Raw genomic sequence first — 17,971 nt, 5'->3', positions numbered from 1 at the left:
CACCCTCCTGTCTCGTACTCCCAGGCACTGGGATGACAGGCGTGTGGACCTGTGGCTGCCCCTGACTGTCTTGATGTCACCGCTCCGTTCATGCTTTTTCCGCAGCCTGGAATATTCTTCCCCTCACTAACTGCTGCTCAGCTCGGATGCTGCTTCCCCTGAGAAGATGTTCTCCGGCCACCCTGCTCTCCCCTTCCCCAGTTTCAAGTGTCTGCCACCCTGCTCTCCGTCTATGTCCTGAGCTGTGCTGATGGGTTAATCTGTGTGCAGTGAGGTACAGAGCGGCTGTGTCCACCCTGGACCAGGGGTCTGCGTGATGAAGGGGTTCCCAGAAGAAGGTGTCTAGGGGCAAGGATGGGGTCTTAATGTTGTACAGAAAACAGTCATTGACATCTGCTGTATAACTCAATATCTGAAATGAGACCAAAAAAAAATAAACACAGGGATAATGGTGAGCATTCTTTTTCTTCTTTTCCAATTTGCTTTTCCTAGCCGTGTGACAAATATCCCAGTATTTAGGAGTCTGAGGCAGGAGGATCACAAGTTCGCAGCGAGCCTTAGCAACTTAGTGAGATCCTCTTTAACTTAATGAGACCCTGTTTCAAAATAAAAAATATAAAATGGCTGGGGGTGTAACTCAGAGGTAAAATACCCTTCGGTTCAATCCCCAGTAACACACACACACACACACACACACACACACACACACACACATATACTTTTCTTTTTACTCTTTGGATTTATTACACAAATAACTTCTTCACAATCAAGGACATTGTTAACATATATAGGTTGGCAAACTGCAGTCATGGGTCAAAGTCCAGCCCACAGGGTGTTCTTTGGCTTTTGTTTATATTTTTGGTGGTAACCGGGGACTAAATCCAGGGACATCCTACTTCTGAACTATACTACAGTCCTTTTTAATTTTTATTTTGAAACAGGGCCTTGTTAAGTTATTGGGGGTCCCCCTAAGTTGCTGAAGTTGGCCTCAAACCTACAATCCTCCTGTCTCAGCCTCCCAAGTACTGAGATCCCAGACATGTGCCGCCATGCCCCGCTAGCCTGAGATATTTTTATGAGGCTCACATTTTGTAGAAAAAGTCCTCAGTCCAGTCTAGATTAGACTCCGTGGGGAACCCCAGCTACCCCCTTCTCCGTGAGCACCTCCTCCCGCCACCGCAGTGCCAGGCAGGACCTGGCATGGGTTCCCTATAAACGTGCGAGTAAAATTATTGAGTGAATGAGTGACCAGATGGACAAGTAGCTATTCTTAGACATTTAATTTTCAGAAAACTGTGTCCCCAATAGAAGCAGCACTTTCTGCTCCTTGTTATCTACAATATAGGCATCCACCAGCATCCTTCAGAAACTGGCTCCATCCCCCCTGCAGATACCCAGATCCAAGGGTGCTCGAGCCCCTTAGATAAAAGGGTGTAGTGTTTGTGTGTGGTCTCTGCACACCATCCCGTATACTTTAAATAGTCTCTGGATTACTTATAATACATAATACAATGCAAATGCTGTGTCAGTAGTTATCAGGCTGTACCAATTAAGCAATAACAGCAAAAAAACAGTCTGTATAAGGTCGGCACAGATGCAATTTTTTAGACTCCTTCTCCATCCGTGGTTGGTTGAATATGCAAACGTGGGGCTCGCAGCAGCGGAGGGCCAGCTGTCCCCAGCTCCCTCTCGGTCGTGTCCTCATCAGAGACACTTTTCCTGCCCACACTCCTCCCTAACGCAGCGCCACCGTCAACCTCTCTTTCTCCCAGGCCATTTTTCTTCTTACCGTTGTCAGACATCATATTGGATATGCATTTGTTTATAGTCCTCTTTCCTCTAGAAGAAAACGAACTTCCAGAGGCCGAGAAGGCTGTTTTTTTCCACTGCAGCATCCCAAGTGCTGACAGCAGGGCCCCCAGTACGCAGTCAGTGCTGCCCAAAGACAGCGTGTGTTTAAAACGCATGACCACAGCCTGGAGATTCTACTTCCTAGCTACAAACCAGCCCTTCTTGCTTACTTTGAATCAGGGTCTCCTTAAGGTATTGAGGGTCTTCCTAAGTTGCTGAGGCCGTCCTTGAACCTGCCATCCTCCTATCTCAGCTGCCAAGTATTGGGATCACAGGCTCATACCACCATACCTGCTGGCCTGGGACACATGCATTCTTTGTACATTTTCTCATTTTTCCTGGATGCCGTTAGACCTAAATGCTGTCTGTTGGTGATTTTCTATTTCCAACCCCCATGGTACAGACTAGTAGGAAATAGGTGGCCACAGGACATTAGGATCTTTGGGGCTCTTTATTACTGGTTTTCTTTTTATTTTTTTTTCTTAGGTACTGGGGATTGAACCCAGAGATGGTCTACCTCTGAGCTACACCCCAGCCCTATTTTGTTTTTTTATTTGGAAACAGGGTCTCACTAAGTTGCTGAAGCTGACTTCAAACCTGTGATCCTCCTGTCTCAGCCGCCCAAGGACAGGATTTCAGGCTTGCTGGGCTAACTACTGTGGAGTCCCGAAGGCTTCTCTCTACTTTAGAGATGTCTTTTGGATTAAAAAGTTGGAAGAAGCAAGTTCTACATGTAGATGTGGGTGTAGTTGTTAAGTAAGGGCCAAGGAAGGGCAAAGGGGGCAAATTGCAAAGCTCTGGCAAGAACATTTTGCGTGTTATTTCTTGGACTTCTTGTGTGGTTCCCCATTCCTGGGAATAGCAAAACTGGATTCCCTGATCATGTCAGACACCCAAGTTTGTGCTGTCTGCTATTTAGGGAAGGGTCACGATGGCTTCTTCTTCTTCTTTTTTTTTCTCCCAAATGACTCCCCGGAGAAATAAACACCTGAGCATCGAGTTCAGTAGGGCAGTCAGAGGATTTTTATGCCCTCGGTAGGTCTCAGTACGCCTTAACGAAGGGGCGATCGGTGCGGTCTGTTTTCATGGAGGACCCCCAAGCTCCAGGCGGGGCTGAGTTAGCTCTAACTCTGTTCGACCCATCATGAGCCGAAACTGACTTGAGGGGGAAGGGCTTATTTCTGCTGTTTCATTTTTTAAAACATTTTCTTTTAGTAACACATGTGGCCTGGGAGTGACCCCCGGATGGCATTCAGGGCCACCGCGGGCAAGGAAAAGCGTTCCTGTGTCCCAGCCCTCCTGACATCCTTGTTGTGAACATGGATCTTTTAAAAAGGAAGCAGCTGTAAGAGCCATTTCATGAGTGCTGGCTGCATGGGTAGCCTGGGATTCGACGGGGATGTGTTCCAATCCCAGGCTGCGGGGGCGGTGTGGCCTTTACGGTCCTTAGCCACATTTCCTTATGGGCACCTAGAAAGGAGGAGTCTCCCTCCCAGAGCTGCTGCAGGATTAGTGAGATAATATACATGCTTAGCACAGCGGAGAGGGGAGAGCCTCTACCCCTGAAGAGGTGGGTGCTTGTCTTGCCAAACCGTACTTAGGGCTGAGGCAGAAAAATCTGGGTCATACTCCAAACTAGCCATCGGGAGAACCTATCCTGGGGTGGAGGGACGTTTCAGGTCTCAGCTGTCACAATGGGATGGAATGAATCCCAGTACTTGGGAGACTGAGGAAGGAGGATTGCAGGTTCGAGGCCAGCCTCAGCAACTTAGTGAGAGAGACCTTGTTTCAAAATCAAAAATAAAAGGGCTGGGGTGTATTTCGGAGGTAGAATGCCCCTGAGTTAGACCCCTAACCCGAATGAAAAACAGAACAAAAATGAAGAAGGAGGAGGAAGAAGAGGAGGAGGAGAAGAGGAGGAGAGGGCCATCAGATGGTAGGAATAGTCAATATTTTCTCATCGGAACCCCTATGGGCGAGTTTCTGTCCCCTGCACTTTGCCTATATGGGGCTTTGCATTCATTTTCTTGCGGGGTCCCCAAGCCCATAGGAGCATCCATCACGCAGTAGCAGTTCAGACATTTCAGATGTTGAGTCTTTAATATGAAGTCAATTCCTGGAAGTCAACAGCTAGAAGAAACAAAATGCAGAGAGACCAAGAGATCTGCCCCTGCTTCCGCTGGCTCCCATTCCAGTCGTAAGTGGAACTGCCAGGGGCTCTGCCCACAGCCGGTCGCTTGGGGGTGTGAGACCCAGAAAGCCAGTTGTCCAGGGCGCACACTGCGCAAGTCCACCTGGAGGTGCGGGCGCCTGGAATTCCCTGCATCAGCTCCTCCCTCTGCTCCTGGCCACCTGCTGGCTGGAGGCAGCTTGTCACACCACCCTGCCGGGCTTCCCTTCCTCTGGCCTTTCCCCTTAATCCCTCCCTAATTCAGACACCCTCTTTCTTCACCTGGAACGTCTGGCAACCAGCTCAGTGATCTCTCCAGCCCTGACCATTTCCTCAATGTGAACAGACTGAGCCTTGTAATAATATTACGACACACAGCGTCCCCAGTGAACTACACCAAAGTCTCCTTGGCCAAGGTCACAGGTCACACAGGAGCTGGGACCCAGCCTCCAGCCTGAACCGTGAGCCCGACTCTGTTCCTCGTGAGAGAACATAGTTAGAGCTTTTCCCTCAAGGGAATAGCTTGGCTCGGGCTCCTTTTTGTGAAACTGTCATTGTGTAACCTGGTGTGGCCCTGCGTTTATGCAAAGATACCACTTCCTGGGAATTAGGAGCGCCAGTCCCTCCCCCCACCGTTCAGCCAATGGCGTAAGGACTGTGAGGCCGTGTTCCCACCAATAGGAGCACAGCACAGGAACTTTGGGCTGGAAACGCACTGCCCAGCGCCTGACTTACAGGTGGCGGGATCCCTTTTGGCAAAAAGTGAAACTGGCTTTGCTGAGCTGTTGCGAATGTGTGTCTTTTCTTACGGCGCCATAGAAATTTATTGCTGGCGCTTGTAACGTGGTCAGGCTGCCTGGGTGCTTCTCACCAGATCTGCAGTTTGCTCTCTGTCTGCCCTGGGAAGCTCCTGTCCCATCTTCCCACCACTGGCCAGCCAAAGCCTTCCCTTGCCGTGGACATCCGCAGAGAATGCGTCTTCCCAGACCCAGAAGCTCCATATGAGCCCTGCAGCGAGTCTCCGATCAGCAGTCTCAGGCTGTCCGGGAGATTCATACAGCCTCTTTATGCTTATAAACACGGGTGCTTTTACTGACCTCTTTTACGGGTCTGATTCCAGCAGAACCTGTTTTCCAGCGTGTGGGCTCCAGTTTATTACCTAAGTTGATTTTCAAAGAATTTTCTCCAGCCTCCTCTTAACCTTCTTCACCCCCGAGTCCAGCATCCATCCTTCATGCTCTGCAATAAATGTTCATATTCTCTCTCTCTCTCTCTCTCTCTCTCTCTCTCTCTCTCTCTCTCTCTCTCTCTCTCTCTCTCTCCCTCCCTCCCTCCCTCCCTCCCTCCCTCTCCCCCTCTCTCCCTCTCTCTCTCCCCCTCTCTCTCCCCTCTCCACCTCTCTCTCTCCCCTCTCCACCTCTCTCTCTCCTCTCACCCCCTCTCCTCCCCTCTTCCCTCTTCTCTCTCTCTCTCTCTCTCTCTCTCTCTCTCTCTCTCTCTCCCTCTCTCTCTCCCCCTCTCTCTCTCCCTCTCTCCCTCTCTCTCCCCTTCTCTCTCCCCCTCTCCCTCTCTCTCTCCTCTCTCCTCTCTCTCTCCCTCTCTCTCTCCCCCTCTCCTCCTCTCTTCTCTCTTCTCTCTTCTCTCTTCTCTCTTCTCTCTCTTCTCTCTATTCTCTCTCTCTCCCTCTCTCCCTCTCTCTCTCCCCCTCTCTCTCCCTCTCTCCCCCTCCCTCTCCCTCTCTCCTCTCTCTCTCCCTTTCTCTCTCCCTCTCTCTCCTCTCTCTCTCCTCTCCTCCTCCTCCTCTTCTTCTTCTTCCTCCTCCCCCTCCTCCTTTCCTCTTCTTCTTCTTCTTTCTCCTCCTCCTCCTCCTCCTCCTCCTCCTCCTCCTCCTCCTCCTCCTCCTTCTTCTTCTTCTTCTTCTTCTTCTTCTTCTTTTCTCTCTCTCCCTCTCCTCTCCTCTCCTCTCCTCTCCTCTCCTCTCCTCTCTCTCTCCACTGCCCAAACCTGTGGACTTCACTCTCCTTCCTTCTCTGTGAGTGGACACAACTTGGCCAGGCCACTGCAGCCACATTTAATGCCTTGCTCCACTGGCTTGTGTGGTCCATTCTCTTTCTGATTCCTGCAAGTACTCGCCTGCTCCCTGTATACGTTCCCTCGCCTGCCTGGTTCCTGGCAGCTCCCAAAGACCAGTTACAGACTCTCTTTTCCCCTTTTCTCTCTCTCAGGGTATTAATCTCCTCCCACAACTTCAACCATCTCTAAAGATTGACTCCTAAATAACCTAACCTCACTGTGGGCCTCTGGCCAGGTCACAGTGCCCCTCTGTAACAGTCTCAGGAACCGCCACCAGCACTGTCCTCAAAACCATCAGTTCCCTGCCCCAAAATGGATTCCCTGCCCCCTACTGATACCACAGTTTGTTTGTTTGTTCGTTTGTGTGTTTGTTCTCGGTTGTGGGACCCTGAGCCGCCCCACACCACGGTTGAAACCTAGAACCTTATTCTTCATCGTGTTCAGTCTGTTCCCGGTCACAGACCTTCCGTAGCGGAGCCTCCTTCATTCTTTCTCCTCCTCTTCCTCACTGTTATGTCAGTCCCGTCTTCTCTGCCCGGCAGTCTCTAGCTTCTCCTTTTTCCTCATTCACACTGGCCGCCCCTTCGCTTTCCAACATGATGCCATCTTTCCTGCATTTCCCTCACATGTAGAATCTTCTCCCCTCCCCCCTTTTTGCCTCCTCCCAGTGAGACCCCATCCTGTAGGGCCATCCCAGAGCTAACTTCCATTCTGCCACCATGTTGTTTCTGACCCTGAACCTTTACACACCTTGCTCTTCTCATCTAGAAAGTCCCCCACCCCTCCAAAGCTCCATTAGTTTAAGAAACATAGTTGAAAGTCCTTTATGGGAAAGACACTGGACTGTGCGCTGAGGATACTGAGTGGGTAACGCCTACCACACTCACCAAAAGAAACTCTCATGAGGAGTTTTCGCAGTTAGTAAATGATGAACTAACATTCAAGCCTTTGGGATTTTACACTGGTGCCCTTCCCACCTGTCTATTGTGCCTTCTATTTTTTTAAGAACCATACAGGAAAGTTTTATCATTTCCGTGTGTTCTAACGGATTTTGCTCTAACAATTTGTTGTTTTCTTTTTTAGCCTTAACTGCTGAACAAAGGCAACCATTGATTCAAACATTCTATGAGGCCAAAGGCATTCGGGTGTGTGCTAGTGTTGCATGAGATCACTCTTGACATAGAGTGTATCAGTTAGCTATAGCTGTATAACAAATCATCCCAAGCTCAGTGGCTTGAAACAGTAAGCACTTGTCATTGCTGACAAGACTGTGCATCAGATGGGTTACACCTCTGGGCTCTCTTATGAGTCTGTGGTCAGCTGCAGTTTGTGTAGGACATCTGTGGGCCCTATCTAAACCCTTTCCTGGGTTCAGGGATAGCCCTGGCTCCAGGTTGACCTAGGTTAGTCTTGGCCAACATCTGGGCTCTCTTCCTCATGGTCTCTTAGAACTTGTGCTTCTCAGAATTTTTCCCAGCTGAGAAAAAAAACCTCATTTCTACTTTAAAAAATTTTTTGTTAAGAAGAAAAGTACGATGAGACTGTCAAAAAACACTCCGGTTCATTTACTGATAATTAATTGGGGCTAGTGGACAGTCAGAAATGAAAAATATGGCCATTAGAATTCATCATGATAGATACTCTCTAGTATTTGAAAGCCCCTAACTTGCTCTAAAGAATATTTATGACATAGAACAAGATAGACATTTATATGGAACTGTCGGCTACCAGGAAATGTCTCTGTGCCCTCCAGCCCCCATCAGACACTGCTTTTGCTTTATTTATGATTATTATTGGTAAATTTTAATTACACATGATAAGAAGGTTCAGAGTGATAGCTACATACCCACACTCAGCACTTGGTATGTTTCAAACAGACACTGTTTAGGAAAGGCCGTCTACGCCTACCCCATAAAGGAAATATAAAGGGATGTGTATGTATTCTCGCTCATTTTTCCAAGATAAATATGCTCCTATTTTAAGGCTATTGATTCCTGAATGTGAAACTGCCTGCCTTTTCTTTTTCCAAAAAAAAAAAAAAAAGACCCACTAAACAATGTTTCCCATACAGGAGGGCAAGCTAGCCTACAGAAGAAGGGAACTTCTGCTTTAGCACAGCAAGGAAGCTCCCATCTGTGAAAATGGACTGTGAAAGTGAATCCCAAACTCTGTTTCTACTTTTATGTGGGTGGAGGAGGGCACTAGGTATTGAATTCAGGGGCATTCTACCTCCAAGCTACACCATCAGACCCTTTTTATGTTTTGTTCCAAAACAGAGTCTCACTAGGCTATTCAGAATCTCACTACACTGCAGAGGCTGTCCTTAAACCTGCGATCCTCCTATCTCAGCCTCCCAAGGAGTGGGATTACAGGCGTGCACCATCATGCCTGGTGAATTCTAATTTTTGACTATTCATTTTTCTGCCATCAGTGAAGGTCTGCATCTTAGCTCTCACGGACATTGGGTAACTCTGTCACCAGCACGGAGCCAGGACACATCCGCAGCCTGCTGGCTGGACTTTGGCCAAGCCATCGGTAGTTTTAACCAGAAAATGTACTTAGCGCCGTTCCTTCTGAAGGACAGCAGCTTAGACGTGTGTGCAGTTTCTCAGCCACGCATTGCTTAAAAGCTGCAACTGCTATTTCACATCATGCTAGGATCATCTCTCGAGTTGAACTGAAGACATTGCCTATAATTTATATGTTTAAAGAAAAAAGCTTATCCCTTAAAAGAGAGTGCCTAGCCAGGTGTGGTGGAGCATGCTTGTAATCCCAGGACTTGGGAGGCTGAGACCAGAGAATCACGGGTTCCCGGTCAGCCTTAACTACTTAGTGAGGCCCTCTGCAACTTAGTGAGACCCTGTTTCAAAATAAAGAATTAAAAATAGGACTAGGGGTATAGCTCAGAAGTAGAAGGCCCCTGAGTTCAATCCCTAGTACTGCAAAAAAGAAGAAGGAGAAGGAGGAGGAGGAGGAGGAGGAGGAGGATGAAGGGGGGAGGAGGAGGAGGAGGAGGAGGAGGAGGAGGAGGAGGAAAGGAAGGAAGGAAGGAAGGAAGCCAGCGAGCTCCTAGCCAGGCGTGGTGGTGTATGCCTGTATTCCCAGTACTTGGGAGCATGAGACAGGAGGATTGCAAGTTCAAACGCAGCCTCAGAAATTTAGCGAGACTCTGAGTAACCTAGCAAAACCCTGTTTCAAAATAAAAAGGACCGCCGGGCTTGGTGGCGCACGCTTGTAATCCCCATGCTTGGGAGGCGGAGACAGGTGGTTAGAAGCCAGCCACGCTGGCTTAGGAGACCCTGTTTCCAAATAAAAAAATATCAAATAGGTCTGGGAGTGTAGCCCGGAGGCAGAAGGGCTTCCAGGAACCCCAGTACCACCAAATAAATAAATAAATAAAATAAAATAAAAAGGACCTCCACTCCAAAGTCCCTGTCTTGCAAGGACGGCCACTACAGGGAGCTCATCTAAAAGGAAGGTGGCCACAGGATGCCCGGCCTCGCCAGCCCAGACAGAGGAGGAAACGAGTGAGGTAGCATCCCCATATCTAAAAGCCACCGGCTTGGGAAGTTTCACTCACATAACGCACCGCTTGAACTGGAAGGCCGTGTTTGGCACCTGCACATTCTGATGTTTCAGGGATTTTCTGTAACTGGTTTTAATAACTTCATGAAGCCGAGCTAGGCTAGGCGATCCTTGTTAAACTCTCCAAATACTCTGTCCAGACGGCTTCCCCCAAGACGTGAACAGACTAGTCTATAAAAATTCTAAGTATGCTCCCGCCTGCTGGTTCACTCCTTTTCAACGTCTCGGTTGCCCAGGGAACCAGCTGGGAAAGTCGGGATACATACCTCACCACAGTGCAGGCTGGGAACTATCTTCTGCAGGTGTTTTTCTGACCCCTGGTTCACAAACCCCAAAAGCCAGAAATGAAAGGACTTTATTTGCTCAGCAGATGCTCCTGGATTCTCTGTCTTCAGACTGCTACAAAAGGCACCTGTCTCTTTAGTGACAAGGATACAGGGGTCCAGCATCGTTCACGCTGTCCTTTCTACCTGGGTTTATCCAATTTGTCCAGTAGCATATACATAGCAGGTGCTGTATTATAAAAAAGACAATTTCTACCTTCAAGGAGATATTTTTTATGATATGAGGGATTGAGCCCGGGGTGTTCTACCTCTGAGCTACACCTCCAGCCCTTTTAATTAATTAATTAATTAATTAATTAATTAATTAATTATTTTGTGGTCCTGGGATGGAATCCAGAGGCATTCTACCTCTAACCTACACTTCCAGCCCTATTTTTAATTCTTTGTTTTGAAACAAGTTCTCACTAAATTACAGAGGGCCTCACTATGTAGCTGAGGCTGTCCTCGAACCCCAATCCTCCTGTCTCAACCTGTACTTGGAACCCTATACTTGGGACTTGAACCCAAATACTGGGATTACAAATCCTGGGATTACAAGCATGCATCACCATGCCCAGCTTATTTTTTTGTTTTTATTATTTATTTATGTATTTGCAGTACTGGAGATAGAACCCAGGGGCATTATACCTCTGAGCTATACCCGAGACCTATTTTTCGTTCTTTATTTTGAAATAGGGTTTCACTGAGTTGCAATGGGCTTCACTCTTCCAAGAACCTGGATCCTTCTGTCTCAGCTTCTCAAATGCTGGGATTACAAGCGTGTGGTGACACCCACCTTATTTATTTATTTATTTGTTTTTGTTTTGTTTTTAAAACAAGGTGTCTCGTGCTGGGCGTGGTGGCGCACGCTTGTAATCCCAGCGCTTGGGAGGCGGAGACAGGAGGATCATGCAGGTTCGAAGCCAGTCTCACCTGGTTTAAGAAACCCTGTTTCCAAATAAAATATAAAATAGGTCTGGGAGTGTAGCCTGGAGGTTCCATTCCCAGTACCACCAAAAAATAAAAATAAAAATAAAAAATAAAATAAAATAAAACAAGGTGTCTCTCCCTAGGTTGCTAAGAGTCTCACTATATTGCTGAGGCTGGCCTTGAACCTGTACTTGGGACCCTGTACTCGGGACTTGAACCGAAAATACTGGGATTTTAGGCGTGCGCCACCACACCTGGCCTAAAGGAGATTCTTATGTGGAAGGAGAATTGATTCACTCCAGCTCTACCCACCTTTGAGTTGGGACCTGCCGTGCAAAACACTTGAGCATCAGTCCCCAAATCCTTAAATTATGGGAAATGTATGTCTCTAACAATTAGTGCTAGACCCTCCTGCCTTCGGATCCTTGGTAGTTCATTTGCATAATTAGTTCATAAAATGCTTTTTAAACTCAGATTAAAGTATATTTCTGTGGTTTTCCTCCTGAGTACACCAGTATGTGACTTCCAGGCCCTCCCCCACTCAAGACAGCCAATAGCTTTAATCACCAACTGTGCCCCATTATTCTTGGAGTTAGCACGGAGCAGGGGAGTTTGAGATGCACACACTTCAGACTTTAATTTTCGAGTAAAAATAAATAGATCATTGTGTTTCGTCTGCTAAACTGGATTTAAAAATACGGACAAGAAATACCATTGATTGCATTTTCCATTTTTTATTTTTTGGGATGGGAAGGGATTGTTAGCGAAGCATGATCTTCATCTCCTCCTTACTCCGAGTGAAGAGCCACATCTTTTGCATGTTTCCGGCATTAAATTTTTATGGCGTGCATGGAAATCAATATTCCAGATACATGCACAAGCGAACACATTAAAATCTACATGACTTCATTTATTTCCATGATTAGACATTCAAATAAAAGCGCTTGGGTGTCTGTTTTTATATTCATAGGTCGAGATCCGTACATCAGAGGTATTTGTATAAGTGACACTTTTATTACATTCATTTCATTTGCAATATGATAGTGGATCATAAATATGTTACTTTTATGCCACCAAATCTGATTTGTAGCACTTAGCCCCTCACAAGGAGAATACTTGATATTTTATGGAGCACCTTTAGTCTAAGAAGCGCTTTGCAAACATCGGGCCAGGTCCTATCAGGTGTATAAATCACATCCATGACCCTTTGGACCCCCCGGCCGCCACTTCATCAACCTCTGGGCCACTGCCGCAGGGTGGAGAGCGGTTAGTGATTCCTCAGCGGGCCCCGAGGTGGGAGCAAGGCCTTTAATTCCTGGAAGCAAGAGGCTCAGGTAAGCCCCATCTTGCCACACATAGACTCCGGTGGTGATGGGACTCCACATCCAGCCAGGCGTCCTTCCTGTCACTTGCAAAACAGTTTCTGAGCCCCGCTTGTGGGTCAGGTGTTCTGTCAAGCACTGGGGACAATGTAGAGGCAAATCAAACAGGGTTCTTGCCTTCCAGATGCTCAGGCTAGAAGGGGAGGGTACAGGTGCGGTGCTGATGCAACAGTGTGAGTCCTTCGCCCAGCTTCCCGCTCCGTCTCTGGAGTGGGCTTTTCTGTAAAGCCCCTGGTCCATGGCCCAGGCCCATCATGGGCATGATGGTGCCCGTGCCATCCAGGTGCAGTTGGAGAAAAAGAGGAGGCGGCTGTCCAACAGCACAGCTGCACACCCTGGGCTTCCAGAGAAGCCTCTTTCAACCTGCCCTCCTCATCCCAAGCCTCACTGTCCCTCTAGATGGGGACCCCTCCTCCCACCACACACAGTGACACCTGTCATGGCACCCCATAACCCAGGTGTGTGACACCCAGCCAAGCACAGTGGTTAAGAGCGGGGCCCTAAGCCAGGCGTGAGGGCGCACGCTTGTAATCCCAGCTCTTGGGAGGCCGAGACAGGAGGATCACACAGGATCAAAGCCAGTCTCGGCTACTTAGTGAGGCTCTCAACAACTTAGTGAGAGCCTGTTTCCAAATAAAATATAAAATAGGTCTGGGAGTGTAGCCCAGAGGTAGAAAGCCCCTGGGTTCCATCCTAGTACCACAAAAAATAAAAATAAAAAATTCAATAAAAGAGCCGGGGCCCTGGAGCTCAGATTACTGGGTTGAGAACCCATTGACAGGGCTTGCAGAATGCACGCCCTTGGGAAGGTTTCTTACCTTTCTTTGCCTCTGTTTACCCATCTGCATGCCGGGCATATGGATGATGCCCGCCGTTTCAGATTGCTTAGATTGCTATGAGGACAGAATGACTTACTATAAAAAGAAGGCTCCCAGACACGCTCAATAGCACCCACCAGGGCAGTAATTAACGCTCCCAGTGTTGCAACAAATAATCCTCCAGGATATGAATCAGATAATAATACAATAATAATAGCGGTGCCAGTGCTCTCCGTAGTCATTATGACTGTGACTGTGGACGGCGATTGTCTGCCTCCCCCATCAGTGAGCTCCTGGCAGCAGGCACTATGCTGTGTTATGACGAGACGGCGCCTAGTAGGTGGTCAATAAATTCCCACGGATGGAATGAATGCTCTCACGTGCATCAGTACTTCATGTCTTGCGATGACGAATGCGGTGTGGTCTAGATCGGCTGCACTGGGCTTATCAGTTCAGCAAGGGCTCTTTTATGATACCACATCCATGCACACATGACGTGGTGCGTCCCTCTCCTCATCCCCCTCCCCGCGCGTGTCAGTGAGGTTGGTAGGGAGAGCCTTTATTGGAAGCATTCCCTTCCGCCATTTTGTCTTTTCCCTCCCCAGTCCCTTTCTACTACTATTCTACTGGGTTTTTTCTTCATTTGCCCGAAGTCTCTTTTGCTTGCTATTTTCGTTCCAGTTCCCGTGCGTGAGTAAAAACATAGGCCTCTTGATGTTCTGAGACTGGCAGATCTCACTTAACATAATGTCGTCTCGTGCCATCCGTTTTCTTGCAAATGGCACAATGTTGTTCTTCCTTGGGGTTGAGTAAAATTCCGTTGTGGGTATAGACCATTTTCCTCACCTGTTCATCCGTTGACAGGCGGCTAGGCTGGTTCTGTAATTTGGCCAATGTGCTTTGTGCCGCTGTCCACCTGGGTATGCAGGGATCACTGTGGGTGCGCAGGGATCGCTCTAGGGCGCTGATTTCGATTCCTTTGAAAAGATGCCGAGGAGTTGTATGGCTGGGTCTTTTGGTGGTTTCATTCCTAGCTTTTGAGGAATCCCCATACTGACGCCTATAATAACCACACTGATCTACAACCCACCCACAGTGTGGGAGAGTTCCTACTTCCCCAACCCTCACCATCATTTATTACCGTTTGTGCTCTTGGTGATTGCCATTCTAATTGGAGTTGGATGGATCTCAACGTAGTTTTGATTCGCATTTCTCTCACCGCTGGTGATGTTGAACCTCATTTTTTACGTGCTGGGGACGAAGCCCAGGGCCTCCTGCAAGCGAGGCAAGTGTTCCCGCTGCTGAGCTGCCCCCCGCTCTCCATTTATCATGGATGGACAATCGGGTTGTTGGCACTTCTTGGCTGTTAGGAATAGTGCTCTATGACCAGTCCAGCGTGGCCATTGCTTCTCAGTCCTCCTGGGTATAAAACTAGAAGAGGGGACTACTGGCCAGAGGAGGATACCTCTGGGTGTAACTCTTCGAGGAACTGTCAAACTTATTCTGGGCCTCTGTTTGGGAAAGCCCTTCCTTGCTTGGATCTGACTTCTTCTTAAATAAGAAGAGGCAGGGTCTGCTAGGCAGCGGGCCCTGGCGCTCGCTCACCCCACCCTCAGAAGTCCAGTGTCCCACGCTATTTTCTGCTTTGTCCCTTTCTTCCACACCGATAGACACCTCAGGTCCCTGAGGCAGTAGTGAGCTGATCTATGCTAAAAAGACATACTGCCGAGGCTGAGTATCCACACCACCCCCAGCGACTAGGACAGGGTCATTCCAGGGTCCTGGGGGAAGCAGGGTGCCAAGAGAGGTGTCTTCAAGTGCGTCCGCTTCCTTGAGTGTGAGTGAGCAAAGAACATGTCAGCCAGGCACCTTCCTTCTCCATCTGTAAAGCGGGTTTAAAATTGCTGCCTGATAAAGGGATCAAGTGGGATTCCATGGACGAGGCTCCCAGCACAATGCTTGAGGTGCCAAAGAAACAGCCCTCTCCTGGCCTCCCTCCTCCCGTGGGCCCAGGTCTTCCCATCCCTCACCTCTCCGTGTTGCCATTCTTCCCAACCCCTCTTTCATCTCTCCTTCCTTCTATCTGCCTTTATCTTACTGCATCCTCAGTTCTTCCTACACAGGGCCCTGGGGGAATCTCCCAGTGATGACCCAAGGGACCGCCTTGGTATGCCCTTGTACCTGCCCAGATCAAATTCTCATTGGGCGGATCACATCAGGCCCCCGGGGCCCGAGTTGCAGAAGGATGCCCAGGTCCCCAGGGTGGCAGGTGCAGCCAGGCAGCTTCAAGCCTGGTGCTCTCTGGGTCTGCAGGGGCAAGGTCGGATCTCACCTGACCACCTCCCTGGGTTTCATTTCCTTCCCCAGTAGCCACTGGCCAGGGGCTGGAGCTTTGAGTTACACTCTGATTTGTAGACACCTGAGAGGCCAGAGCCGGGACGAAGCCTGGCTTTCCACCTGCCCGGGCCTGAGTCTCAGCTGTGTAGGGGACTTGGGAGGCTGAGACAGAGGGATCACAGGTTTGAGGCCAGCCTCAGAAACTTGCAAAACCATCAGCAATCTAGCAAGACCATGTTTCAAAACAAAAAAAAAAAAAAAACAAAAAAAAAGAAAGGGTTGGGGGTGTAGCTCAGAAGTAGAATGCCCCTGAGTTCAATCTCTAGTACGAAACAAATGTATTTGTGTGTATGTGTATATATAGATATAGATATGTGTATATATATATATATTTGTTTAGATATATAAACTATATATACATATAAACATATGTAACAGTAAACAATATATATACATATATAAACAAATATATATACAAGTATATATATTTGATACTAGAGATTGATGTGTACGTGTAAATGTATTTGCATATGTATGTGTTCGTGTATATGTAAATATAAAAGACTAAGTTTAATACAAAAAATGTAGTTGGTGGAGCAGAAATCATAATCCTTTCACTCTTAAGATAAATCTCTTCCAAAGTACTGGTCAGATCATTCAGAAAATTGAACAGCAAAGAAACCAAACTACTCAGAAATACTAACAATGAGGGCGCCGGGACCTGGCCTGGGTACAGAGGGCTCTCCAGCACTGTCTGTCCGGGGACCCCCTTGGAAACTGGGGACAACGGTCTTGGAAAACCTTTCACTCTTGAAAATACTGCCCAGTGAGTTCTCTCACACGAGCGAGTAAGACTCAGCCTCATGGGTGCACCCAGGCTTCTCCCAGAGCCCCGGGAAGGCCAGCCCAGCTCTCGGGCTGAGGGACCAGCTTCCCCCGGCCCTCTGTCTCTGTGCCAAGGGTCACACAATTCCAAGGCCGTGCGGGGAGAGGGAAGCTCCTGGCCTGGGCAGCTCAGGTCCGATGAGTGATCTCTGATTTGTCTTCTCTGTCCCTTCCAGCTGTCAGGAATGACAGGAACAAGAAAAAGAAGGAGCCTTCGAAGCAGGAATGTCCCGAGAGCTACGAGATGACGGCTGAGCTGGATGACCTCACAGAGAAGATCCGCAAAGCTCACCAGGAAACCTTCCCCTCGCTCTGCCAGCTGGGGAAGTACACCACGGTAAGACGCCCGGTGCCGGGCCTCACACACGTGTGCACCCACATGCGCACACACACACACTGTGCACACACTCACACATGCACACACTCACACACACACATCCTGACCTATGTACGCCGGGCAGGGACATCCACCCTGACCTGGCCCAGGAGTTGTGCGTCAGCCAGGTGGAGCCACGCAGAAGCCACACACACACACATAAACACACACACACACACCCGTGGCTGCCTGGGACAGTCACTGTGCACACGGGGGTTTTCTTAGCACAGTCAGATATGCACACATTGGCTCACGAAGCCTTCACTGAGCACTTAGTATATGCCGGCTGTATGCTTGCCCTTGACAACAGGAGCTATCTGCAGCTGCTCTCGGGGAAGGGTAAATGGGTCACGACGTAACTGTGCAAAGCCCAGAGGGGACGTAGAGCAGGTATGGGGACCAGTTTTTTAAAGACACCAATGTAGTCCAGGCATGGCGATGCACACCTGTAATCCCAGTCCTTGGGAAGCTGAGACAGGAGGATCATGGGTTTGAGGCCAGCCTCAGCGACTAAGGGAGACTTTCAACAGCTTAGTGAAACCCTGTTTAAAAAATATATATATTAGCTGGGCGTGGTGGCGCACGCTTGTAATCCCCGCACTTGGGAGGCGGAGACAGGAGGATCGCGCAGATTCGAAGCCAGCCACACTGGCTTAAGAGACCCCGTTTCCAAAAATAAAAAATAGGTCTGGGAGTGTAGCCCGGAGGTAGAAGGGCTTCCAGGAACCCCAGTACCACCAAATATAAAGGGCTGTAATGTAGCTAGGCGGTAGAATGCCTCTGGATTCAATCCCCAATGCCACAAAATTAATTGATTGATTGATTGATTAAAATATAAACACCAATGCAGCTATAAAATCCAACCATCCAGGGCTATCTCCTGGGCCAACTTCTGGCTTCAGGAAGGGCCAGGTTTAAAAACCCCAAGCCCTGGAAGAGTGCAGGAGCGGGTGCCATGTCTAGGTGGCCCCTGTGTTCCCTGTCATGCAGCAAGGAATGGCTTTCACTGCAGCTAGAAACCAAGCAAGGGGCAGGTGAGAGGCGAGGTGCGCGGTAGGAGGAGACGCTGGCGGGTTAGGAGATGTTGGAGATGTCATGGGCTCAGCTTTACAGAGTGGGTTTTGCGTATATCATACCCGCTGAGACCTGGCTTGCAGCACGTTGTAGGTAGGCAGGAATCTGAGAAGTGAATGGATGGATATCACTGGAATGTCATTCTGGCCTCCTGAGGTGGTGGCTTC

The 17,971-nt window shown here is 48.7% G+C and overlaps 1 protein-coding gene across 3 annotated transcripts in view; it reads left to right on the top strand.

Moving 5' to 3' along the window:
- RARB (retinoic acid receptor beta) overlaps positions 1-17,971 on the top strand; it is a gene marked incomplete at both ends in the record, with an annotated part of 427,229 nt that overhangs the window by 386,413 nt on the left and 22,845 nt on the right. For all 3 annotated transcript variants that reach the window (XM_080715166.1, XM_080715168.1, XM_080715167.1), the window contains one exon: positions 16,531-16,691. In XM_080715166.1, the coding sequence (XP_080571292.1) occupies positions 16,531-16,691 (161 nt within the window). The remainder of the gene's footprint in view (positions 1-16,530; positions 16,692-17,971) is intronic.

This window comes from Muscardinus avellanarius (genome assembly GCF_963383645.1).
Source record: "Muscardinus avellanarius genome assembly, chromosome: 18".
NCBI classification, from domain to species: domain Eukaryota; kingdom Metazoa; phylum Chordata; class Mammalia; order Rodentia; family Gliridae; genus Muscardinus; species Muscardinus avellanarius.
This window is presented reverse-complemented; position numbering and strand designations above follow the sequence as displayed.